The 20,116-nt window shown below is 44.8% G+C and overlaps 1 protein-coding gene across 1 annotated transcript in view; it reads right to left on the reverse strand.

The window, feature by feature from the left end:
• Window positions 1-1,005: 1,005 nt before the first annotated feature.
• Window positions 1,006-20,116, reverse strand: part of HCN4 (hyperpolarization activated cyclic nucleotide gated potassium channel 4) — a 104,593-nt gene continuing 85,482 nt past the window's right edge. The window contains exons 6-8 of the mRNA XM_075504171.1: window positions 18,176-18,416; window positions 16,083-16,247; window positions 1,006-2,579 (exon numbers count right to left, since the gene is read on the reverse strand). Of these exons, the coding sequence (XP_075360286.1) occupies window positions 1,006-2,579; window positions 16,083-16,247; window positions 18,176-18,416 (1,980 nt within the window). The remainder of the gene's footprint in view (window positions 2,580-16,082; window positions 16,248-18,175; window positions 18,417-20,116) is intronic.

Raw genomic sequence — 20,116 nt, forward strand, 5'->3', positions numbered from 1 at the left:
GGGAAGGTTAAAGTGCTGCTTCTTTCTTCATCCCTCCCCTTGTTTTGTATGCCCCATCCTGGAAGGCAGTACACATGCTTTCCAAACCATGGAGAGGTTGAAGCTTGGGCTCTTCTGCTGGCTGAGGCCAGCTGCCTAGTGTGCTGGCAGAGAGATGGGACTTCTCCCACAACCCACATCCATGACGCCTACAAAAATACAGAGGGGGTATTCACTGCCCTTCCTGTGACTTACAAGGGATTGTTTCTTGTTCCCACTAGAGCATCAGTGGAATAAGAAAGAGACAAGCATCTGAAGTCAGGCCCGTCCATCTCCTGGTCACCTTTATCTTCTTCAGATGGAGTCCAAACAAAAATTCAGCCCTTCTGAAATCCCTAGAGGGGACTGCATTAATGAAACTCATCCCTTTTCTTGCTTCCTCTGCAACCTGCTGATCACAGGAGAAAACCTGGGAGGAAGTGAAACTTTCTAATGCGCACAGTGAGCCATCCAAGTCCCCCCATAAATAAATGCTGCAGGCCAGGTTCGCAGCTGGTGCACAGCGATGCAAAGCTGAGGCCAACCAGAGCTGTTCTAAAAACACCAGCTACAGGCCTGACCTGATGTTCCCTTTTATGGCCCATGTCAACTTCAGATCTTTGTCTCAACAGGAAAACCTTTTTTGGTGGCTTCTATGGCTGATCATTCATATGTTCCAGCTCAGGCACATGCCTTGTCTGTGCGTTACCTCATTGGATTAAATTTGCTCATATCCTTTTGTTCCATGTATTAAAATATTCTATAAAATCAAGTGACCAAAAATCTATAGCTCTAAGAATACCTGGTTATCTTCTTTTTTTGTTGTTTTTCGTGTGGTTTTTGTTTGTTTCTAATCACAGTTAAACCTAAACAAAAGAAAGGGAGAAAAAAGGGGGGGAGGGGGAAGGAAAAGGAAAAAATGATTCATGAAAGTCTAATCAGGAACTGAATTGCACGGCTGACATAACCAGCGCTCAGAAGGAGTCCTCACAAATTGGAGGGCAGTTTGGATCTGACAGGTTCCAGATCCCCTGTGAGCACTATGGATTCTTTCCGCCCACCAGCAGTCAGAGAAGCGGCGCCTGCAGCACTGGCCCCAAACACCAGCGGATGTGGTAAAGAACCTGAGGACATCTGACGTGGTAAAGTCACACGCCCAGGAATTGAGCTACAAGGCTTCCCAAGAAGTCCAGTCCCTCCACCAGGAAAAGGAGAGAAGCTGGAAACAGATTCTCTAGAGGAATGAGGAGAACTTTGGCTCAGTGTCTGAGCCAGATCTTGGGGCAAAGATGGCTGGGAAGCAGAAATCAACTTGATGTCCTGGCTCAGACGTCCCGGTGGCACAGGCGGTGTGCTCTTGGACTGCAGGATCTGTGGAGGTGGGCTGGCTGTCTGAGGCAGGAGCAGAGATCCGTGAGAGCCTGAGGCCCCGGAAGGGCCACACTGAAAAGTTCTTGTTGCCACTGGGCTCTGACTAGGAGGACTAAGGCCAGAAGGAGTATAACAGGGAGAGGCGATGCCAGCCTGTTGTAGTGGAGACATGGAGGCAAAAGGTGGCCGTTCTTGGTGAAGCTGGGCTATCGTTCCAGTTAAAGATCCTAATGCACTTGGTTGTGTTTGGCACAGGCCTGAGGATGGCCCACCAGAGGCCTGTGCCAGCTGGCTTAGGCTGGAGGATGGAGAGTTGGAAGAAGGAGGGGGTTGGAAGTGATTCATTCCCCCCAAAGTCCCACTGCCCGAGAGCTGCTGTAACTGTCCCCCCTGCAGTGGTCTTGTGGTGGGTTGAAACTGGTTGAGAAGACTGGGAGGTGAGTTTGATGAGAGTTGGGTGAGTGATGTTGACGGGGAGCTAGTTGTGGCTTGCTGGAAGTGCCCGAATCCACTGCTGGGAAGGGCTGGCTGCTGCTGCTGCTGCTGTTGCTGCTGCATAGGCTGAGCTGTACCTAAAGGTGATCCAGAAGGTGCATGTTGGAACTGGCTCAGTCCCACTGAGGATGCGCTGCTCAAACCCGGCTGGCTTGAGCCACCTGGAGGGGATCCCACCTGGAACTGGCCTAAGCTGGCAGCAGCTGAGAATCCTGCGAGCTGCTGGATGTGGAAGGAAGAGGATGAAGGGGTTTCTGCTCCTGGTGTATGCAGCTGGGATGGAGTACTGGAGGGAGAGCCAACAGCAGAAGGCCCAGTTGATGGGATTAGAGACTGAAGCCTTTTCAGCTGTCTTGGAGTCTGGTTGGATTGCTGTCCCAAGGAACCCAAAACAGACACCGGAGGACGGAAGATGGCTGTCGGGAGGCGTGGATGGTGGGTCAGAGCTATAGCAACAGAAGTGGTAGCTGCTGCAGCTTGCAGGGGTGCCTGGATCAGTGGAGTCCAGATGACAGGGGTGGGTGTGGATGCGGCAGCAGCAGCAGCAGCGGCAGCAGCCTGGACATTGTGAGCACAGTGTGCCATCTCTCTGTCATGCTGCACAATCTGCTGGATGATCTCATTCTCTTGGTAGTTGAAAACACCCGAATTGAGGTCATGCTGGACTTTATGCAGCAGAATGGAATTTTTCTTGCCTGTAGAGAAAGTGAAGAGAGAAAGAGTCATTCCGATATGTCAAAGCATGGGAGGCTTCCTCAAAGCTTTCTGCCAGACTTTCCTTGAATTGTTGGCACTGTCTCCCCTCCACTGTCATTATGGGGTCTCTGTGCTCCAGCAACAAAACGACAAACATCACATCTTCTGCTTTTGTGGTATGATCAACAAATCTCAAGATCCCATAAAAATGTGCCTGACAGGACACATATTCTTAGACAGTAAAGCCACTTTTGATAAGTGTGGCAGACTGGTAGCAAAGCTTATGAATCTGGAAGATTCCCATTTTGCACCTCATAATCTGAACTTCCATTAGAAAAAGAGCATAAATCCAAAGGCTGTAATTTTTTTGTTTGCAAAGGAAAAACCTCAAAAATATAAGTCCAGTGAAGTCTCCTGAGTCTTCAGCTACTCTCCTTCAGCTACACCTTTTCCTCATCTGTCTCATGCAACTTGTTCACTCTGGAGTCAAATATGTGGTTTTAGTTGAAAGGAAATTTCTCTACAGAAGGACTTTACATGCTGGAAAAGCTCAGCTGGCCCAAGTAAGAGACTTCAGACATGCTGCAGCTACCATCTTCCTTGGCCATGCCCTTCTAGCCCCAACTTTAAGGAAACTGCAGGCTAGCAAATGTCATGTTCCAGCTGGACTTCCTAGCCTGCAGTAAAATATTAGCTCAGTGTTTTGCCTTTTCAATGGGCTGGAAAATGTGGCATATTGAGTTTGTCTGGCCTGAGAGTGCACCTGGCACTGAAGGGATGCACTCTCCTGGACTGAAGGACAGAACCATTCAATGCAGCAGGATGAGATCCTGCCAGTATGCCCTTTCACCAGAGCACAAATGCCTTCTCAAAGGAGAGGATTTCTGACGTGGACAGGCACTCCCCATAATGGCTTTCATATCTCTGTTCTCAGAACAGCGTGTGAATTGATAACTGTGCCAGCACTGATTTATAAGGAGCTGGTATATGCTGATTTGAATGATTTTCTTACAAAATTAATGTGGATTAGATCCCTGTTCTTGCCTTTTCAAGGGTCCTCTATCCTGACATGCCAGTTTGAATTGATGACAGCACCTGCCTATGGGCTTCCTTTTCACTTTTGTTTACTGAAGCTGTTTGGATTTGAAGGGTTCAGCCTGGTAAGTTCTGTGTGTGTCTGTGTGCATGCATGTGCATACCTGGCTCCCTGGTTGTGTGTCTATACACAGCTCATTTTGTAGCTGAAGCTCAGGGGGTGAGTGTAGAAGGGTCACCTCTAGATGAGGCACCAGCTAGTTCGGCTTAGATCAAAAGCTATTTTGATCAAAAGCTAGATCAAAAAAGTATTAACCCTCCTCCTTAATCAAATGTATCTTGACAGACAGCATCTTGCCAATTGCTGCAGATTCACAGAGCATGAGATAGCAGCAGGTATGGAATGGAGGCCTGGATGTGGAAGGGCCTCTTTTTCTGTATTTTAACCCCCAAATCATGTCATGCTTTACGAATTAAAGGCTGGCAGCACAGCTTATGTCAATTAAGTTTCCTGCAAACAAGGGCTTGTCCATTAAACTTGTCTCCATGCTTTTATGAAATCACAACTTTCAAGATAAATCAACCATTGATATTATCGACTAAGACCACAATATGATATTTAATTTGTCCCATACAGCATTCTAGTTTAAACTGGTCAGCTGATAGTTCCCAAGAAGGAATGATTAAGAGCAGACTGCCATGTTGGGTAGTAGTTCCCAGTGAGATTCCAGAGGAATTTCCTTTCAATCCTATGCCAGTCAGATCTCAGATCTTTGTGTACAGATGTGAGTACCTCTCTGTGCATAGACGACATCCAGATTGCTGGGGTATTTTTACTATATGGTGTATCTTTTATATCTGTAACAGATAAAAGAGTCAGAGTTTAAGGACATGCCTCTTGTTCTAGCCAAATGTAAAATCAAACATGTGGCAGAAAAGAACTTGAATGGCACTCTGGAGAGGGTAGCTGGTATCCTGGTGTCCTAAAAGTAACTCTGAAATGGTAGTCTTGAATATAACTAGTTGAGTTCCAAATCTACCAACAGAAAAAGGTGAAACAATCGTTGCACAAATAAGAAGGAAATTATAAAGTGTAAGAAAGATACTAGTCACTAACACATAAAATGCTAGGAAGGCATACAGTATGATGTTTTAGTTCTAGTGTCTAGCTGCAAAGCATGAAAGAGTACAGAAAATATCAATAAGAATCAGGCTTGAAAAACATCAGTGAATAAGTACAACGTATTCAGCTTCTCTCAGAGAAGAGGTGACTTGCTACTGATTTATAGGGAACTTCACAGATGAAGGAAGTTGCTAAGAACCATTCCCTTTGGTTCCAGAAGGACCCACAAGATACTGTGATTTTAGACAAGCCCAGAAAAAAAAAGGAGCAATCTAACTGTAATTGTAGTTAAGCATTGGAAGAACACACTAAGGGTTTTTCCTTCACTGTACTTTTTAAAATCAAGCGTTTATCTCTTTATAAAGGACAAGGTGTGGCTCTAGCAACTGAATACTATGCAATAGTGCTATCCAATTGTTCAGAGTGGGTGAAGCTTGCAATCTACAGTGAGCTGAACTGCATCATAAAACCAAACTACTAAAATGCTGACAGAGTTTTGATTCTGGATCTGCAACTTGTGTGTTTGGGATGTGTCTGTTGTGGGTAGTGCTATGGGATGCTTAATGCTTTTGTGTTTTACCTACTGCTAATTACTCCCTCCAAAACAGGCAGTAAGGATTATGGACTGGCCTTTATTTTCTCACCTTGGAGAGACACCAGCCCTGGAAGGACACAGTCCTGAAGGTAAACAGTGTTCTGACCTGCTAATGTCATTACAGGCACTGCAGAGCTTGTCTGCACTGGAAGTGGGTGTGTAGGATATGTATATAATGTCTGTTTCGTTGTATACCAGACTGGAATAGACAGCACCGATATCCCCTAAAGAGACAGACTCTGGTTCTACCTGCCATTCATGTAGCCAGGCACACCAGAGGGATCATGAATGTCACCTTTAAACCTACAAGCATTTTTGCAGTGAACATACAGTGAAAGGGAGTGAATGGCACAGAGGGTCACGCTGCACACACACAGTAATTTCCACGTGGTATCTATTAGAATCACATATGTGCTCACAAACAAATTAGATCAGAAAGAGCTGCTTAAACAGAAACAGAAACACTACTGCTCCAAGTCTGGAGAGAAGGAACAACCTATCTAAATAAAATTGACAGGTAAGAGAGGATCTGGCCAGCACACTTAACTTAAAGAGGGATTCAGACTGCAGGTTTGTAATCATTCTCTTTCTGTAGTTGAAGGTACAAATCCCAGCATGGGGAATCTGTAGCTATCTCACACAACTGCAAGGTCAGGATGTGGATAGGAGATGGCATGCTGAGTTCAAAGTAGATAAGCAAAAAAGCCGCCTTACCACATTTGCTTTCTTGATAACAGACTGTAGCAAAACCTGGCTGAGGAGGAATGGCTACGGGTAGAAGAAGGAGAAACAGCAGATGTTGCTAGTGCAGCTTTCCGAAAAGCTCAATACCAGCAACTGCTCTGTGTTTCCCTCATTACACCTCATCTCACTCTTTTAATTCCATGTCACCTGTCTTTGGCTTCTGATTTGCTTGTCTGTGCTTGAATAGCCTGCAATTTCCAATGCTGCCCTCAATTCAAATGAGAACCCACAGCAATGTTAATCGGAGCTGCACGGATGAGTTGAGGAGACTGATGTTTTCATAACCGGAGCTCCTGAAAGAGCTGAACGGCAGACTCTGGTTTCCTTGGCAGAGCACTAAATAGAGAATATGCTAACATTTGCCAAGCATGCAAACTATTTACTGGAAACAGTTTGATCAAAGCTCCTTAAATTTGTGTCAAATTGATAAAATAATTCCAGCAAAAACCTTGGAATTATTATTTTTGTTAGTTTTTAAAACAGAACATTTCAGTTTTCCTTTGAAATTACATTGCACTTCACTGTTTTCCTGAGCCCAGCTTGAATCTATTAACTGTTTTATTAGATCAAATTTTTCTTTTCTGTTTTGCCAAGAAAGTCTCAAATTTCTGCTCCAGAACATTTAAAAAAATTACTAAAAACATTATTTCAGTTATTGAAGGGGAGAGGAATTTTTCAAAATAATTTTTCAAAATTGTAATTGGTTAGCAAACTGAAAAATTAATTGGTTCCACCATTCTAATTAATTGCATCATTTACATGATGTTTCCACACACCAATATAAGTCTTATTAGTTGCTTCTGGAGAAAATCCTCCTCCTAACCAGCACCAGATGAGAACAGGCACACAGCAGAATCCTGGTGGGACAAAGACATTTTCCTGGCAGGTCTGACTAAGGTCCTGCATGAAACATAAGCCAACAGTGGAACTGAGGCAGTAGGAGAAAGTTTGCTTGGGCCGGTGGTTCTGAGACTATTTCTCCTCCTCATCTTATTTATGAAATTGCTTCAGTTTCAAATTCATTTTTCCTGCTCTGGATTTATTGTCACAGCACCTGCCTCAAAAGGAGAGCAGAAAAGACAGCAGTCAGAGGACTGAAAGGCTGATTAGTTTGGCTCTGTGTAACCCTAATTGAAATGATGTTCTGCAGCTCACACCTATGCTCAGTGAACCGCAATAGAGTCCTGTGTTCTTGCTAAGCCAGTGAGAAGCTTCATTAGGAGAAAGGAAAAGGGACTCCTATTTCCCCTTCAATCTAATCACGGAAGCACGGAGGCGGTATGTTACAGAGTTTCTTCTTCTACGTTGTTTATCCCACATAAATCAAAGTGCTGAGCAGAGTGTAAGGTAGTAAGTTAAACAATCCACCCAAGCATTTCTCCTGAACCCAAAAGCACTATACAAATTTACTGAGATGCCACGGAGCTGGCATAGGAGCCATCTGCAGCCACCTCATGCACCAACTCCCCACACCTGCTTACTCTGTGGTAGCTGAAGGCCCCTTACCTTTCTACAGAGGAGAGAGAAGCTGCCTTGGGTTTCTGCAGGGCAAGTGGTGTGTGACAACCTGATGAAGAGAGGACTGGGTGGCTTCCAAGCAGCCACTTGGGCTGGATGTGCCCCTGAACAGGACTGAGGGACAGTTCAACTAATAGAGCTACAGGAGCACAGTCAGTTAAAGGACTTAAGACTAAAAGGCCTCCATGGCACAACTGACTTTTTTGTTCTCTTTGTACAGCTCCTAACACAATATGATTTTTTCCCAGTCAGACAAAAATAAATATAATCACTGCAGTGCTCTGGGTTCTAAAAACTCCCTATTTTCCTCACTGCAAGAATAGGCTAAACACAGGGAAAAAAACGAAGATATTTTGAGCCTAGAAGATGTTCATAGCAAAGCTACTGGTGCTTTGAAGTGTAGTGGGGTATGTAAAATTATGGAAACTGAGCAAATAGATGTTGCCCCCTTAATAAAGAATTACAAAGTCAGATTTTCCTCAACTGTAGATAGCCCACAAAAGAACAGGGAGAAAGCCTCATGTGATTTCATAAAAGGAGCCAGCACTCAACAATAATAATTCTATCAAATAATCAAAATTAGCCTTTTGTTGTTAAAATTCTGCACAGACACAGGGGAAATTAGCTGTGACTTTCTGTTCATTTCTCTTGTCAGTTCTGTCTAAGCCCACTGGCTGCAGTTTAAGAATTCAGGTCACTAAATTGCTGTCTGAATTTGCATGTATTTGAAATAATCTCACTTTATTAGGCTGGCTTATGCCCTGGCCTGCTGTCAAAGTGGCTGCCCCTGCCACACTTCTTTCAGGTCTTTGCTGCTTATTATTCATAAGAGTGGGTACTAAACACCCTGCTTGGATCACTGGTTGCAGCAAAGGGCTCGCAGCACATAGCAGCTTTGAAGGTGGTCTTTGCCCTCCCTTGCCTATGGGTTATTTGTGTCTCCTCGCTGCCATTGTCCCCAGAGGGGCAATACAGCCACTGGCAACTGCAGGCAAAGAAGCCCGGGACATACTCAGTAACTGGCAGTTTGACACAGCTGCTTCTATGCCCCAGGGGAACTCTTGGGCACTGGGACTACATTGGTTGGAAGGTTGGAAGGTCTTGCTGCACCAGCTCCTGCCGCTGTCTTAGAGTCTGTGTATATAGGGAAATTAGCTGGAACAGAGATTTCAAAATAATTTCTAACTCCCAGTGTATGTGCTCTTTTCCTGTTCAAAGCTGTCTTTCTCTCAAATGTAAGTTAACCCACACTGAACTGTATTAACTGTCTTGTCAATGTTTCTGCTCAGAATTGAAGTAGCTCTTGGAAGCAAAGCAAAGCCAGCTGGATCAACTCTAAGAGCATCCACGGAGGAGTTCAGTGCACTTAATGCATCTTTTCTAGAAACTCATTCAGATTAACTTTCCTGAGAGCCTGGTTGTGTAAATACATACAAACTGGATGTGCAGTTCTCAATGAACTGCTCTGCAGTAATTGTCGCACGTGTGCTCTTATGCCATGATACATACAAGGAGCACCCGCCTGCATACTGTGGTTTCATTTCTGTCTTGCTAAAGTTGTATCCTTTGAACTCTGGTGGTACATTTAAAGTACAACAATATCTCCTTCTCCCCTGCTCTGTCCTCTGCAAACCTATGTGGAGTTACACGTGTACACAGGGGTTTTATTGCAGGAAAGCCAAATACCATATTGAAAGGGAAATAAATTTTATCAGTGTAGAGCCCATTGTACTGGGGAGGTTAGCTGAATCTGTTTTCTTATTACCATCTTAACAAACAATGATGAGTTCAAAAATTTAAAATGGACAATTCCCTGTCTTTCCAAGTGGAGGTCTTCCCTCCCTGTACAGCTCAGGCTTACCACTGATTGCTTCTCCTCTCCCATAAACCTTCCAAAATATGTGGCATCTCTTTGTTAACAGACAGAACACAACCTTTAACTGGGCCAAACTGCTGTAGGTCAAATGATACACTGTGAATAATGTTATGTGATGAATCTCATAACAAAACTTAAAATAAATGAAGCTCTTCCCTCCCAGTCTTTACAGTTATGCCCACCATACAGAGCTTTGCAGAAAAAAAAAAAAAAAAAGAATTTATAGAGCTATCTAGAGCAAATAGTTTGTGAATATCCATGAACAAGTGTCAGAATTGTACAATTCTGGAGTGCCTGTGATGCCCTGTGCTGCCTGAAGCATGGTGTCCTGGCTGTTACTTACCACTGGAGACTGAAGCCAACCAAAGAGTTGCCTTCTCCTCAAGTGGCAGAAGTGCTTGTGTCTGGAGCCAAAGCTCCTGCACTCAATTCTCAGTGCCCTGCTGGAACTGACAGCTGTGACAGGGACAGATTCTGGAAGACTTTGGACATTCTGGCACTGTTTTTCTGTCAGTTGTGTGCTTTGCAGTGTGGTCTGGTTGCAGGTAGCTAGTGGACTGCCTTCAAGACAGGAAAAGTCCCCTGAGTCTAGAGGTGTGGTTGTTAAGCAGGTCCTACTTCATGTAATTAAAGAGGGGGTTGAAAATTATTTTAAAAGGTGTTGCAATAGTAAAATGTTATCAGAACAGGTGTTTTACTTTGATGTAGATAGCAAAGAGCTGTGGATGTGGCTCTCTAAATATAAAAGGAATCTGGTAACTTGGGGGACCCATGGAGATGGGGCACAGATATATTGTATCTATCTCCTACAACTCCCCCAACTCTCTCGCTTCTGCTTAATGTCTCCCAGCTAGCCAACTATCCATCTGTCGTACTACTGACTCCTACCTAGAAGACCAAACTTCCCAGAGAACTTGCACCCTGCAAGGTAGACATGGGCTGGGATAAACTGATGTGACCAAGGTAATCTACAAAGTCAAAGACAGGTCTCCTGAGATCTCGTCACCACCCCCCTACTTCCCTTCTATTGGGGTTTCTTAAGCTTTATTTTCCTTCTAGAGTTGCATGAGAAATGGCACTTCTTATTCAGGTGAACAGGGTTGCCAGTTCACCTTAATTAAGCTGAAGTAATTTGCATTCCCTTATGGCTGGTGAGTTGCTGATATCTTTCCTTAGGCTAAACAGAAAATACTCTGAGTCTGGGCCTTCACTTCCAAATAAAAAGAAATTCAAATATTCAATTCCTGCTTAAGTCCAAGCTCCTACCCTGCATATCTGTGCTAGATAGCATTTCCAGGGTGTGATTCACCTAAGCCATTTTAGATAGCCACCTTAGGAGAAGATGAATCACACTCTAAATGCCTTTTTCTCTCTGCTGACTATAAAAGTCTGATTCAGATCTCCAGATCGTAGTGTTGGAAATGATAGGAGAGGATTTCAAGTCAGAGGAATACACATAATGGTATTTGAACGTTGATTCCTCATAAACAGTTGTTTGTGGGTTATTCAGGTGACGAGAGAGGACACAACACAGGAGAACCTGTGTTATCTCTTGTCAGCCACTGATACCCTCACCTGCTCAGTACTTGTGTTTACACTACTCAGTACTCAGTACTAAGGAGATTCCACCTCCTTAAAGGGCTGGGCAGAGTTCAATGTTATTTTCAAATAAAGCTTTCTCCCAAAGGACACATACTTTAGCATTGTATACCTGGGCCACAGGAACTTTTTATCCTTACATCACCTGTGCCTGTATCAGCAGCCTCAAATAACAAGCATATATATATATAGCCTTATGACCAAATCACAGAATCACAGAATGGTTTGGGTTGGAAGGGGCCTTAAAGATCACCTAGTTCCAACCCCCCTGCCATGGGCAGGGACACCTTCTACTAGACCAGGTTGCTCAAAGCCCCATCCAACCTGGCCTTGAACACTACCAGGGATGGGGCATCCATAACTTCTCTGAGCAACCTGTTCCAGTGCCTCACCACCCTCATAGTGAAAAATTTCTTCCTTATATCTAATCTAAACCTACCCTCTTTCAGTTTAAAGCTCATCTCACATGTGCAGCTCTTTGGGGGTTACTCACCTGTGTACAGTAAACAAATTTGGGACTACAATGTGGATACAGTGTAAAATTTATGCTGAGTACATATTGTTTTATTTATACACACTTCAGCCCGTTTCAGTTATTCATATGATCTTGCACAGCACCTGCTGCAAGTGAGTAGGCAGCTAAGAAGCATTCCGAGACTGAGCTCCACCTTTGTTAGTATTATTTTCCCTGTAGAAGAGATGAGGAACCGAGGCACAGAGCAAAGGCATGACAAGGACAAACAGGGAATCTGTGGCAAAGCTTGGCACAGATCCCAGACCTTCTCATTCACAGTTCACCTAGCCTAACACAGGGCAGCCAGCCCTTCCTCTGAGGCAGCAGATCCCAGAGTATTAGTCATGACCTAGACAAGCGGGGTTGCAAACCCAACAGGATTTCAACGGCAGAAGCGTGATCACGAGCTGACAAATAGGGTGCCCAGTCAAAAACTTTGGGAACAGCTATTTTTGTGGCTTGTTTATATGACAAAGCTTTTAAAACTTCTACCACTATAGTATCTTGAACAGACACTCTTGTACCGCAATAATATTATATAATTATATTTAGAAACTGGTATTGTGTTGTCTTAGCTTTTCTTTGTATTTTTAGCATCTGCAATGCCTGGAGGAAATGCAAGGTATTTTTAATCCTGGGTTAACTGGGATCCTTGTATGAAAACATATGCAACTGGCATTCAAACTGTATGCACTTCAAACTACGTGGCAAAAAATTCCTGGTGAAAATGAAAAAATAACTTCCTCTGGCTTTAAGTATGCCTTCAGCTCTCACCAGTGACCTTGATATGGATGGTAAGCAACCTTATGACAGATATTTATGGTATTTATTACAGCACAACGAACAACAGAAAATAATTGCCCCCCAATATTTTTTTAACGCATCAGTGAATTTTGATTCGACAATATTAATGACCCGTATTGTATTTACTTTCAATAAACATTTGAGTGGTTGTGTTTTACAAGTGCAAATACTTGTGAAAATCTAATTTTAAGCTTCAATGGTCACTGAAAACCAGTTTCAAAGCCAGTCAGGAACAGAATGATGTGGCTTACGTAACTAACTGACACATCACAAACTGGGACGATTCACAAATGCTTGTCAGACAAATAATTACTCACTGAAGAAATGAACAAATCATTTCAACACACAAATACTACAAAGAATTTTACAGCTTGGTCAAGAACAAGAAAAAGAGGAAGATTTAATCAGTGATAAAATGATCATTAATCAGTGATCAGCCTAATTTCCTTGAGTCTCAATCTTTAGGCCCTGAGCCTGTGGAGAGTTACGCCTGTGATATTCTGCAGGTTGAGGATTTCTTTAGAGTCTGAAGCTACTCAGAGAGCAGTTAAGCAGGGACACAAATCTTTGTAGAATCCCAGCCTTAGTCAATTCATGGAGACTAATCCCTTCCAGTCTTTAAAGAGCTCTGCAAGTGCAAAACACCTGGGAAACTTCTTCCCCAGCCATGCATGGCCCAGGCAGGATGCCAATATCAATTCTCATTAACAACAGAGGTTAGAAGGATACATCAACATACTCTTTGCCGAGCGATCAATGTAGCTGACAGCTCCCTGGGGGGGCTGTGCCCTTCATGCTGCTGCACTGCCCATCTACCAGCAGGAAGCGATGGGGGCCCACAGGTCAAGGTGCATCTGCCCCTCTCCTTCCCCTCTGCCTAGCCACACGCTTTCAAACTGCATTTGCTCTGCAAAGTGAATGCCTCATTGCACCTCCAGTCAACCAGTACTGCTCCTGTTGCTTCAAGGGATGAGGTCTTACGTTCTCATCCTGTCTCCCTGCTACCTAGACAAGCTTAGACCATGCTTTCCAAATCCTCTGTATAGCAGGTAATCCTTTAAACACCTCTCCAGTCACTGTGACTGGATGGAGAGATTTTTCTCCCTGCTCTCCTCATTCCTCACTGCACAGGGGGAATAGTGGATGGATCTTATCCTGGTACCAGAATAGCAATAGAGCCCTCTGAACCATTTCATGTACTCAGTGAGGCATGGGCTTCTCAAGGACATGTAATCATCTGGGTAGAAGGGAGTTAGTGAATGCACCACTGACTGGAAAGAGGCTCCCATTTGCTTCCATCTTGTGTACAGATCCTGAGCTGAATGTAACAGGAACCAAAAATATGGTCCTGCTTCTGTTCATACCTGGCTTTTATGAATTGCTGTTCCTTAACTTCAGTCCTCTAGAATAATCCCTCTACTTTCAGAGAGAGTCTCAGCAGAATGCAGTAAGCTTGACTTCCCTAAAAAGTCACGTGCTGTTACACAGCTACTGCGCTGCTCTTTCAGGATGGTGCACATTTCAGGGGAAGGTGAAGAAATGCCTTATTTATAAAGACAGGGATTTCCATGGGATCTGCCAATTTCACTAGGGTGCGCATAACTCCCTTGGGCTCTTTTGGGAAATTCCAGCCAAAGACTGTTGGGCACAACAGGGTTCGAAGGTGCTATGAAGATGCTATTTTGCAATAGTAGAGGATGTAAAGTTGAGAGAACAGGCAGCTCTCAAGTTTGATTGCCAGGGAAACAGGGGTAGCACTAGGATTTTCAATGTACGACTCTGAAGGTTTCTGCCTTTTATATGACATAGGGACTGATGTTGTCTCAGGTCAGCAGAATGGCAAAAGGAGGGGAGGACAATGCCAGAGCTCTGCACCAAAGGGCCTGTTATTCCAGTTGCTCCATGTCACCTTCTGACCTTATGTTGACATTTTGCAGCTGCATGTGGAAGGGAATTTCTCCTAGGGGTAGAAGCATGTGAGGTTCTTTATGCGGGTTCAGAATTTTCCATGAATTTTAGTTACGTGTGCAGCAGCACACAGAGCAAAAGACAAGGAGCACAGGACTTCCTGCCTGCCTGTATACACAGTCACAGAGAGCATCAGGCTAGGAAGCTGAGCAGCACTGACCATCTAAAGCCAAAAAATTGAGACAATGTCAAGCTGGCCCATCCCTGGTTGTGCCTGACATTACATTTCCTTAGTGGTTTGTTCAGTCTAATTTACATAACCCAAGTGATGGGACTATTGCCACTTACACTAGGCCCTCATTAGCACGGGCTTTGCCAAACTCTACATATTTAGCTCATAACCTTTCCCTCAGCGGTCACACTTTCTGATTTGCAGCAGGTAATGAGATGCACAGAATACAATGTTCCGGAAATGAAAAGCCCTAGAGGCACTACACCCCTTGCTGGGATGCCAGCTTATTCCCTATGCCCCTCACCCCATTATCCTCCTTGCCTTCTGCATTGTATTCAGACCTGCACTGACCTTTATGATTCTGAAAAGCAATGAAAATGCATGCAGGTTTAAGAGATGTATAATAAGAAGCTAAAGAAGTCAGACTGGGACTCTGAAATGCTCAGTCCTCAGCTCTGCAAAGACTTCTTGCATGACCTTGCATAAATTACTTAATCTCTCTGTGTTAAACGTCTCTGGCTGTGACCAAGGAATGTTATCCTGGTCTTCTCTAGTTAGACAAGGATGTTTGCAGCACAGGTTATGTCTCCCACAGCACAGGAGAGCATCCTGGGATGGGTCACTGTGAGCTATAACAATTCAAAAATACTCTTTGGTTAATTGTGTTTAATTTGGGCTGTGGGAGGTTAGATTTTTATCAATTGTTCCATGTCTTTGTTCAATCAGGTGCCTATTTCTACTGAATATATTTATAGTTGGACTCTAATGGACAGCTGGGCAGGTGCTTTGTGGTTGTGTTTTGCTGATGGCTTTGCACAAGAGTCTCTTTAGGATCAGAAAGCACGCAAAGCTTTCCCTTCCCTACAGCACTTCCTGCTTCTCCAGTTGCTTGTCAACTATGACCAGAAAAAAAACTGTCCCAAAAAGGAGCATTATGGTCTGCATTTCATTATGCAGTGATATACCAGAGAAGAATACTCTTCCTCATCAATGTGGTTGCTAGTTTTTGTCTTAAAAAAAATTAATACCAATAACCCATACAGTCATACCCTAGCCAGCATCCCTGCAAAATCAGGTCACACTCTAACAAACACTCAAGTCCGCATGCTGAGAGATGATTTCTGCCACAGAACACTTCACTGAAATATTGGGGTTTGCTTGCAGGACTTTGGGCTCACAGTCTAGTCTGTTTTCTCTTGAACCTGGGAGGCTGTGGGTATTTACACATTTGGAGCTAAAATTCAAAATTTACTGAATTCACCAGCATGGCCCTGATGGCCTCAGATTGCAGATCTCAGTTCTTCAAAAAGAACTCTTGGAAAGGGAAACAAATGGAAGCAAGAGCTGGCAGAAATATGTATGTGTGAGGGAGAAAAAGAGAAGGATGTGGATTTAACTGATTGTGTTCCTTGTAGGAGCTGAAGTCAGGCAAGGAGAGACAGGCTGGGATCTCCTTCAGTTCACAACTCCAGCAAAGGAACTAAGGACCAAGCCTGGAGATGGGGTGCCAGGGCAGCAGGTACTGGGAAGGAGACACTCACACCTTCTACTTACCAATTCTGTCCAGCCTGTCAAGAGCCACGGTTTCAAAAGCTCGCCGCATCATGGGATACTCTTCCAGCACCTCGTTGAAGTTGTCCACTGAGAGGGAGTAGAGCCGGCAGTAGGTATCAGCTCGCACACTGGCTGTGCGCCGGCCACGGGTCAGCAGGCAAATTTCTGGAATGAAAGACCCAGCCTGAGAACATGGGGACAGACACCATCACCCCTGTGATACAAGACCTGGCACTGTTGCTCATGGGCAGTCCTCCTTGCCACCCATTCTCCTTGCTAGCTGGACTCTACCTGCACTCCCACAGAAAACATAAACAGTGGTAATACTCTGCATATGCAGTAACATTTAAAAATACCAGGGGGCTCAGTTGGGGCAGCTGCTACACACAATTGCACCTCAGGGATTCTGCTGATCTAATTAGCCAGTCAAATTTTGTTATGGTGGATTATCAAAGATATCATTTGTGCATTCAGAGTGGAGAAGCTGTCTTTCTCTAGCTCCTCATGGGCACTGGGAGCAGAAGGTCAAGCTATGCTCTCACTGCAGCTAATTCTCTCTTTAGATTTGTAGTAAAGGCTCTGTGCTGACCTGCAGCCTTGGTACCCGGTAGTAATTTTGATCCCCACACCCAGAACATTTGTCTTCCAAAGTTTTCAAAGTTTTTTGTAGATGTGCCATAAGCTTACAGATTGTCAGGGAAAGCCAAGTTGGTGGCACCTACTAACTCTTGGTATATTTACACTGCAGTCAGCTACTTCTAGGAGGATGCTTAGCTGGTTACAGAACAGAAAGCCCTTGACTCTACCATAAATGTCTGACTTAGGCACAGATGCTCCTTGAACACTCAGCGGAGAGCTCCTGAGTCCTGCTTTTCCACCGATTACACACAGAGTATGGGCAGCTAAGACAGGCACTGAAAGACAGACAGTGTGACCTAAAGACTGACAGCACACTTCTCTCTGCTGTATGTTGGGTGTCAATCCAACCAGCACCACTCTCAGGATTCATTCTGGGTCTACCCCAAAGCACTGGTATAGCAGCACCACAAGGTTGTAAGTGCATTATTAGGTTGCTTTCCTAAGGAAATGATGCTTATGAGACTGTGTTGGCTTTGAATGTGTGTGAGGAGTTGTGTGTATGGTATCTAAACCACATTGAATGTCATGGGCAATTTTAATCAAATCTGTCAGAGTCAGGGTATCCTGACTCCAATGCTTTAAGTCCAAATTCCAGCAAACTGACCCAGCTTGCTAGGGATGTGCAAAATCCTTGTACTCCAGGTAGGTGCAGACAGGTTGTTTCACAGGAACTAGGTCTAAGAAGAGCGTAGGAAATGCATGATAGGGATTTTTTAATAGAGAAAAGGCCTTATAGAAGGGAAGGAAAGGCAGGTTTCATTCTGCCCTCTCTCAGTAGGCCATTAATTGTGGTGCATTCAGTGCTCATACTGAAACATGCATCTACCAGAGAACTGTCTGTCTTGGGCTGTCAGTGAGGTTTCTATGGGGCTCTGGTACAAGGCGTGTCTGTGTTACTCATAAGAGCAATATCCTAAATCTTCTCTTACAGTCTTTTCTGACCTCATGCTAGTTTCATTGTTCCAGAGCTCTGCTGCTGATACATTACGCCTGCCTGCTGACCTTCATGACATTTCACTGAGCCACAGGCTGGTGAGATGATGGACTATGTTTTTTTCTCCATGTTTATACAGGTACCTCATATGATGGATGCCAGACAGTAGGACTAGGCAACACTATAAATGTGCTTGGAGAATTGAGAATGCTCAATTTTTTCCTTTAGGTTCTCAGCTTCAGGGATCTGTCAGTTTGCTTGGGGCAAAAAGAAATGAACCTACAAGAACTAAGTTTCCCTTCTCCATTTTGTTATTATTTATTATCTAGACTCCTGCACTGCCCATGAGTCCCAGTCACCTCCCATTGCACAATTTACTATATGGGAAGCTGCAAGACAGGTGAGATGAACAGAGATAGAGGGTGGAGGAGGAGATGCCTGGGGTATCAGTTCCACATGCTACCATCCCTGTGGTTACCCAGTGGGTATCGCTATGTGAGGGTGACTCACTAACACGCACCTCCAAAGTAGGAGCCATCTGCCAGCTTGGTCTCCTTGTTGCCTTTGGTGAGGACGCTCACCACCCCGTGCTGGATGAAGTACATCTTCTTGCCAATGGTGCCCTCCCGGATGATGTAATCCCCTGGCTGAAACACCTCGAACCGCAACTTGGTCAACATAGATGTCACAAAGTTGGGATCTGCATTGGCAAAGAGGGGCATGGAGGCAACCAGCTTCCGGCAGTTGAAGTTTATGATTTCCTGACCACAATGTGATGCAAAAGAGAGAGAGAGAGAAAGAGAGAGAGGGAGGGGGCAGAAAAGATGGGACACGGAGCAGAAAAGACACACACATATATTTAGTCAACATCTAATAACATATGAAGATCCCCCACTTGACCTGTACATTACAAAGTGGGAAAAAAAATGCTGTTCCCTTAGTCTGGCTCCCCCAGTGCAGGCTGGAATGGGCTGTGGATGCTCAGAGCATGTAGCAGTGCGAGCTGAAGCTGACAGCTTGACACCATGCTTCACTACTTTCACTCATATGCTTTCTCTTTGAGCAGGGACAATACCCCCCAACCTCCCAAATACACACAATATACCTCTTTCTGCAGGAAACTTCGTACTGTGAGAGAGGTGCATAGCACTGGTGAAATGCTGTATGAAAAAGCCCAGGGCTCCTCTCTGGGAAAACGCTATAACTCACCTTGGCAGCCCTACATTCTCTGTTGCCCTTCCTTGTCAATGAGGTATTAAACAGCACAAATGTGTCAAGGCACTCAGAGAAAGAATTATCCTGGGCAGTTAGGGACAGTGTCAAGAGAGAGGAGGGAGAGGTGCCCACCAGTCACTGAGGCATGGGCTGGATCATCAACCTCAGATGAAGAAAACCCAATTCAGCTGTTCAGCTGTCATATAGCAGACAGGGACTGTGCCTCCTCCTGTGGCTTGGTGTCACTTGGAGGGTATGACAGCACTTTCCACTGCACAGGTGCTGCTCTGTGCCATGTCAGCTCAGACTCAGAAAGTGGCAGAAAGTGATATTGAGTAAATCACCTCAGCACAATGCTCCCCAGTCAAGCAGGGAAGGAGGATCTGGATGACTGGAGCAGGAAGAAAGAGGGCTGGGGAAGCATCTGTCTCCTCCTCACTGGGGTTCTTTTCAGGGTTGCCCTTTTAGACTTTGACAGAACTAGTTTTAATATATGGCTGGTAGATCCTCAGCTCTTCTCTCTGCTATGGAGGTATGTGACTGGGGGGAAAAGACAGGAGGAAGACCACTTCTGGTGCTTGTGGGTAACATATTAGAGGCATATACTAGGGAGAACCTGCATTGCTAGGCTTCAGCTAGGGGAGGGGATTTTCTGTAGAGACTCCTTTCAAGTGTGGGCCCTGCTAGGAGGCTCCTCCTTTCCTTTGACTCTATATGCTGATACAGCTGATGGATGGGGTACAGATGAGGCCAGCACACTGCACAGAGGTTCATATAAATACATGAGATACAGCTTAATATTAGGGAGCACGAGGTGGGAGCTTACTGAGATGCTGTATCAGGCAGTGGTGCGTGTGAGCATGGGGAGGGAAAGGGTCTTGCAGAAGTGTGAGGTAACAGCAAGGCACTTTCCAGAGTGCTCTCCTGCAGGGGTTCTTTGGGAATGGGGAGGACATTGCCAGACATTGCCATGGCCTCAGAAGGTGCCAAGATTACCTATTCACATGATGAGTGGGTGGCAGGGCCTGCATATTGCAGCTCCCATTGCCTTTATGTCAGACATCACTTGTGTTGCAGCAGTTAACAGACTCAGGCAGGAGTCCTGCAAACGCCAAAGGCCTGGGTTTCTCTCTCCACAGCAGTGACTTCTGCTGTGACCAGGGCACAGCCACTCCCTCTGAATGAAACTGTCTCCGACAGAGACATAGCCGAGCTGTGGACTGTGTTCTTCTTGGCCTTGCTCTCC

Source organism: Mycteria americana, chromosome 6 (genome assembly GCF_035582795.1).
Source record: "Mycteria americana isolate JAX WOST 10 ecotype Jacksonville Zoo and Gardens chromosome 6, USCA_MyAme_1.0, whole genome shotgun sequence".
Lineage (NCBI taxonomy): Eukaryota > Metazoa > Chordata > Aves > Ciconiiformes > Ciconiidae > Mycteria > Mycteria americana.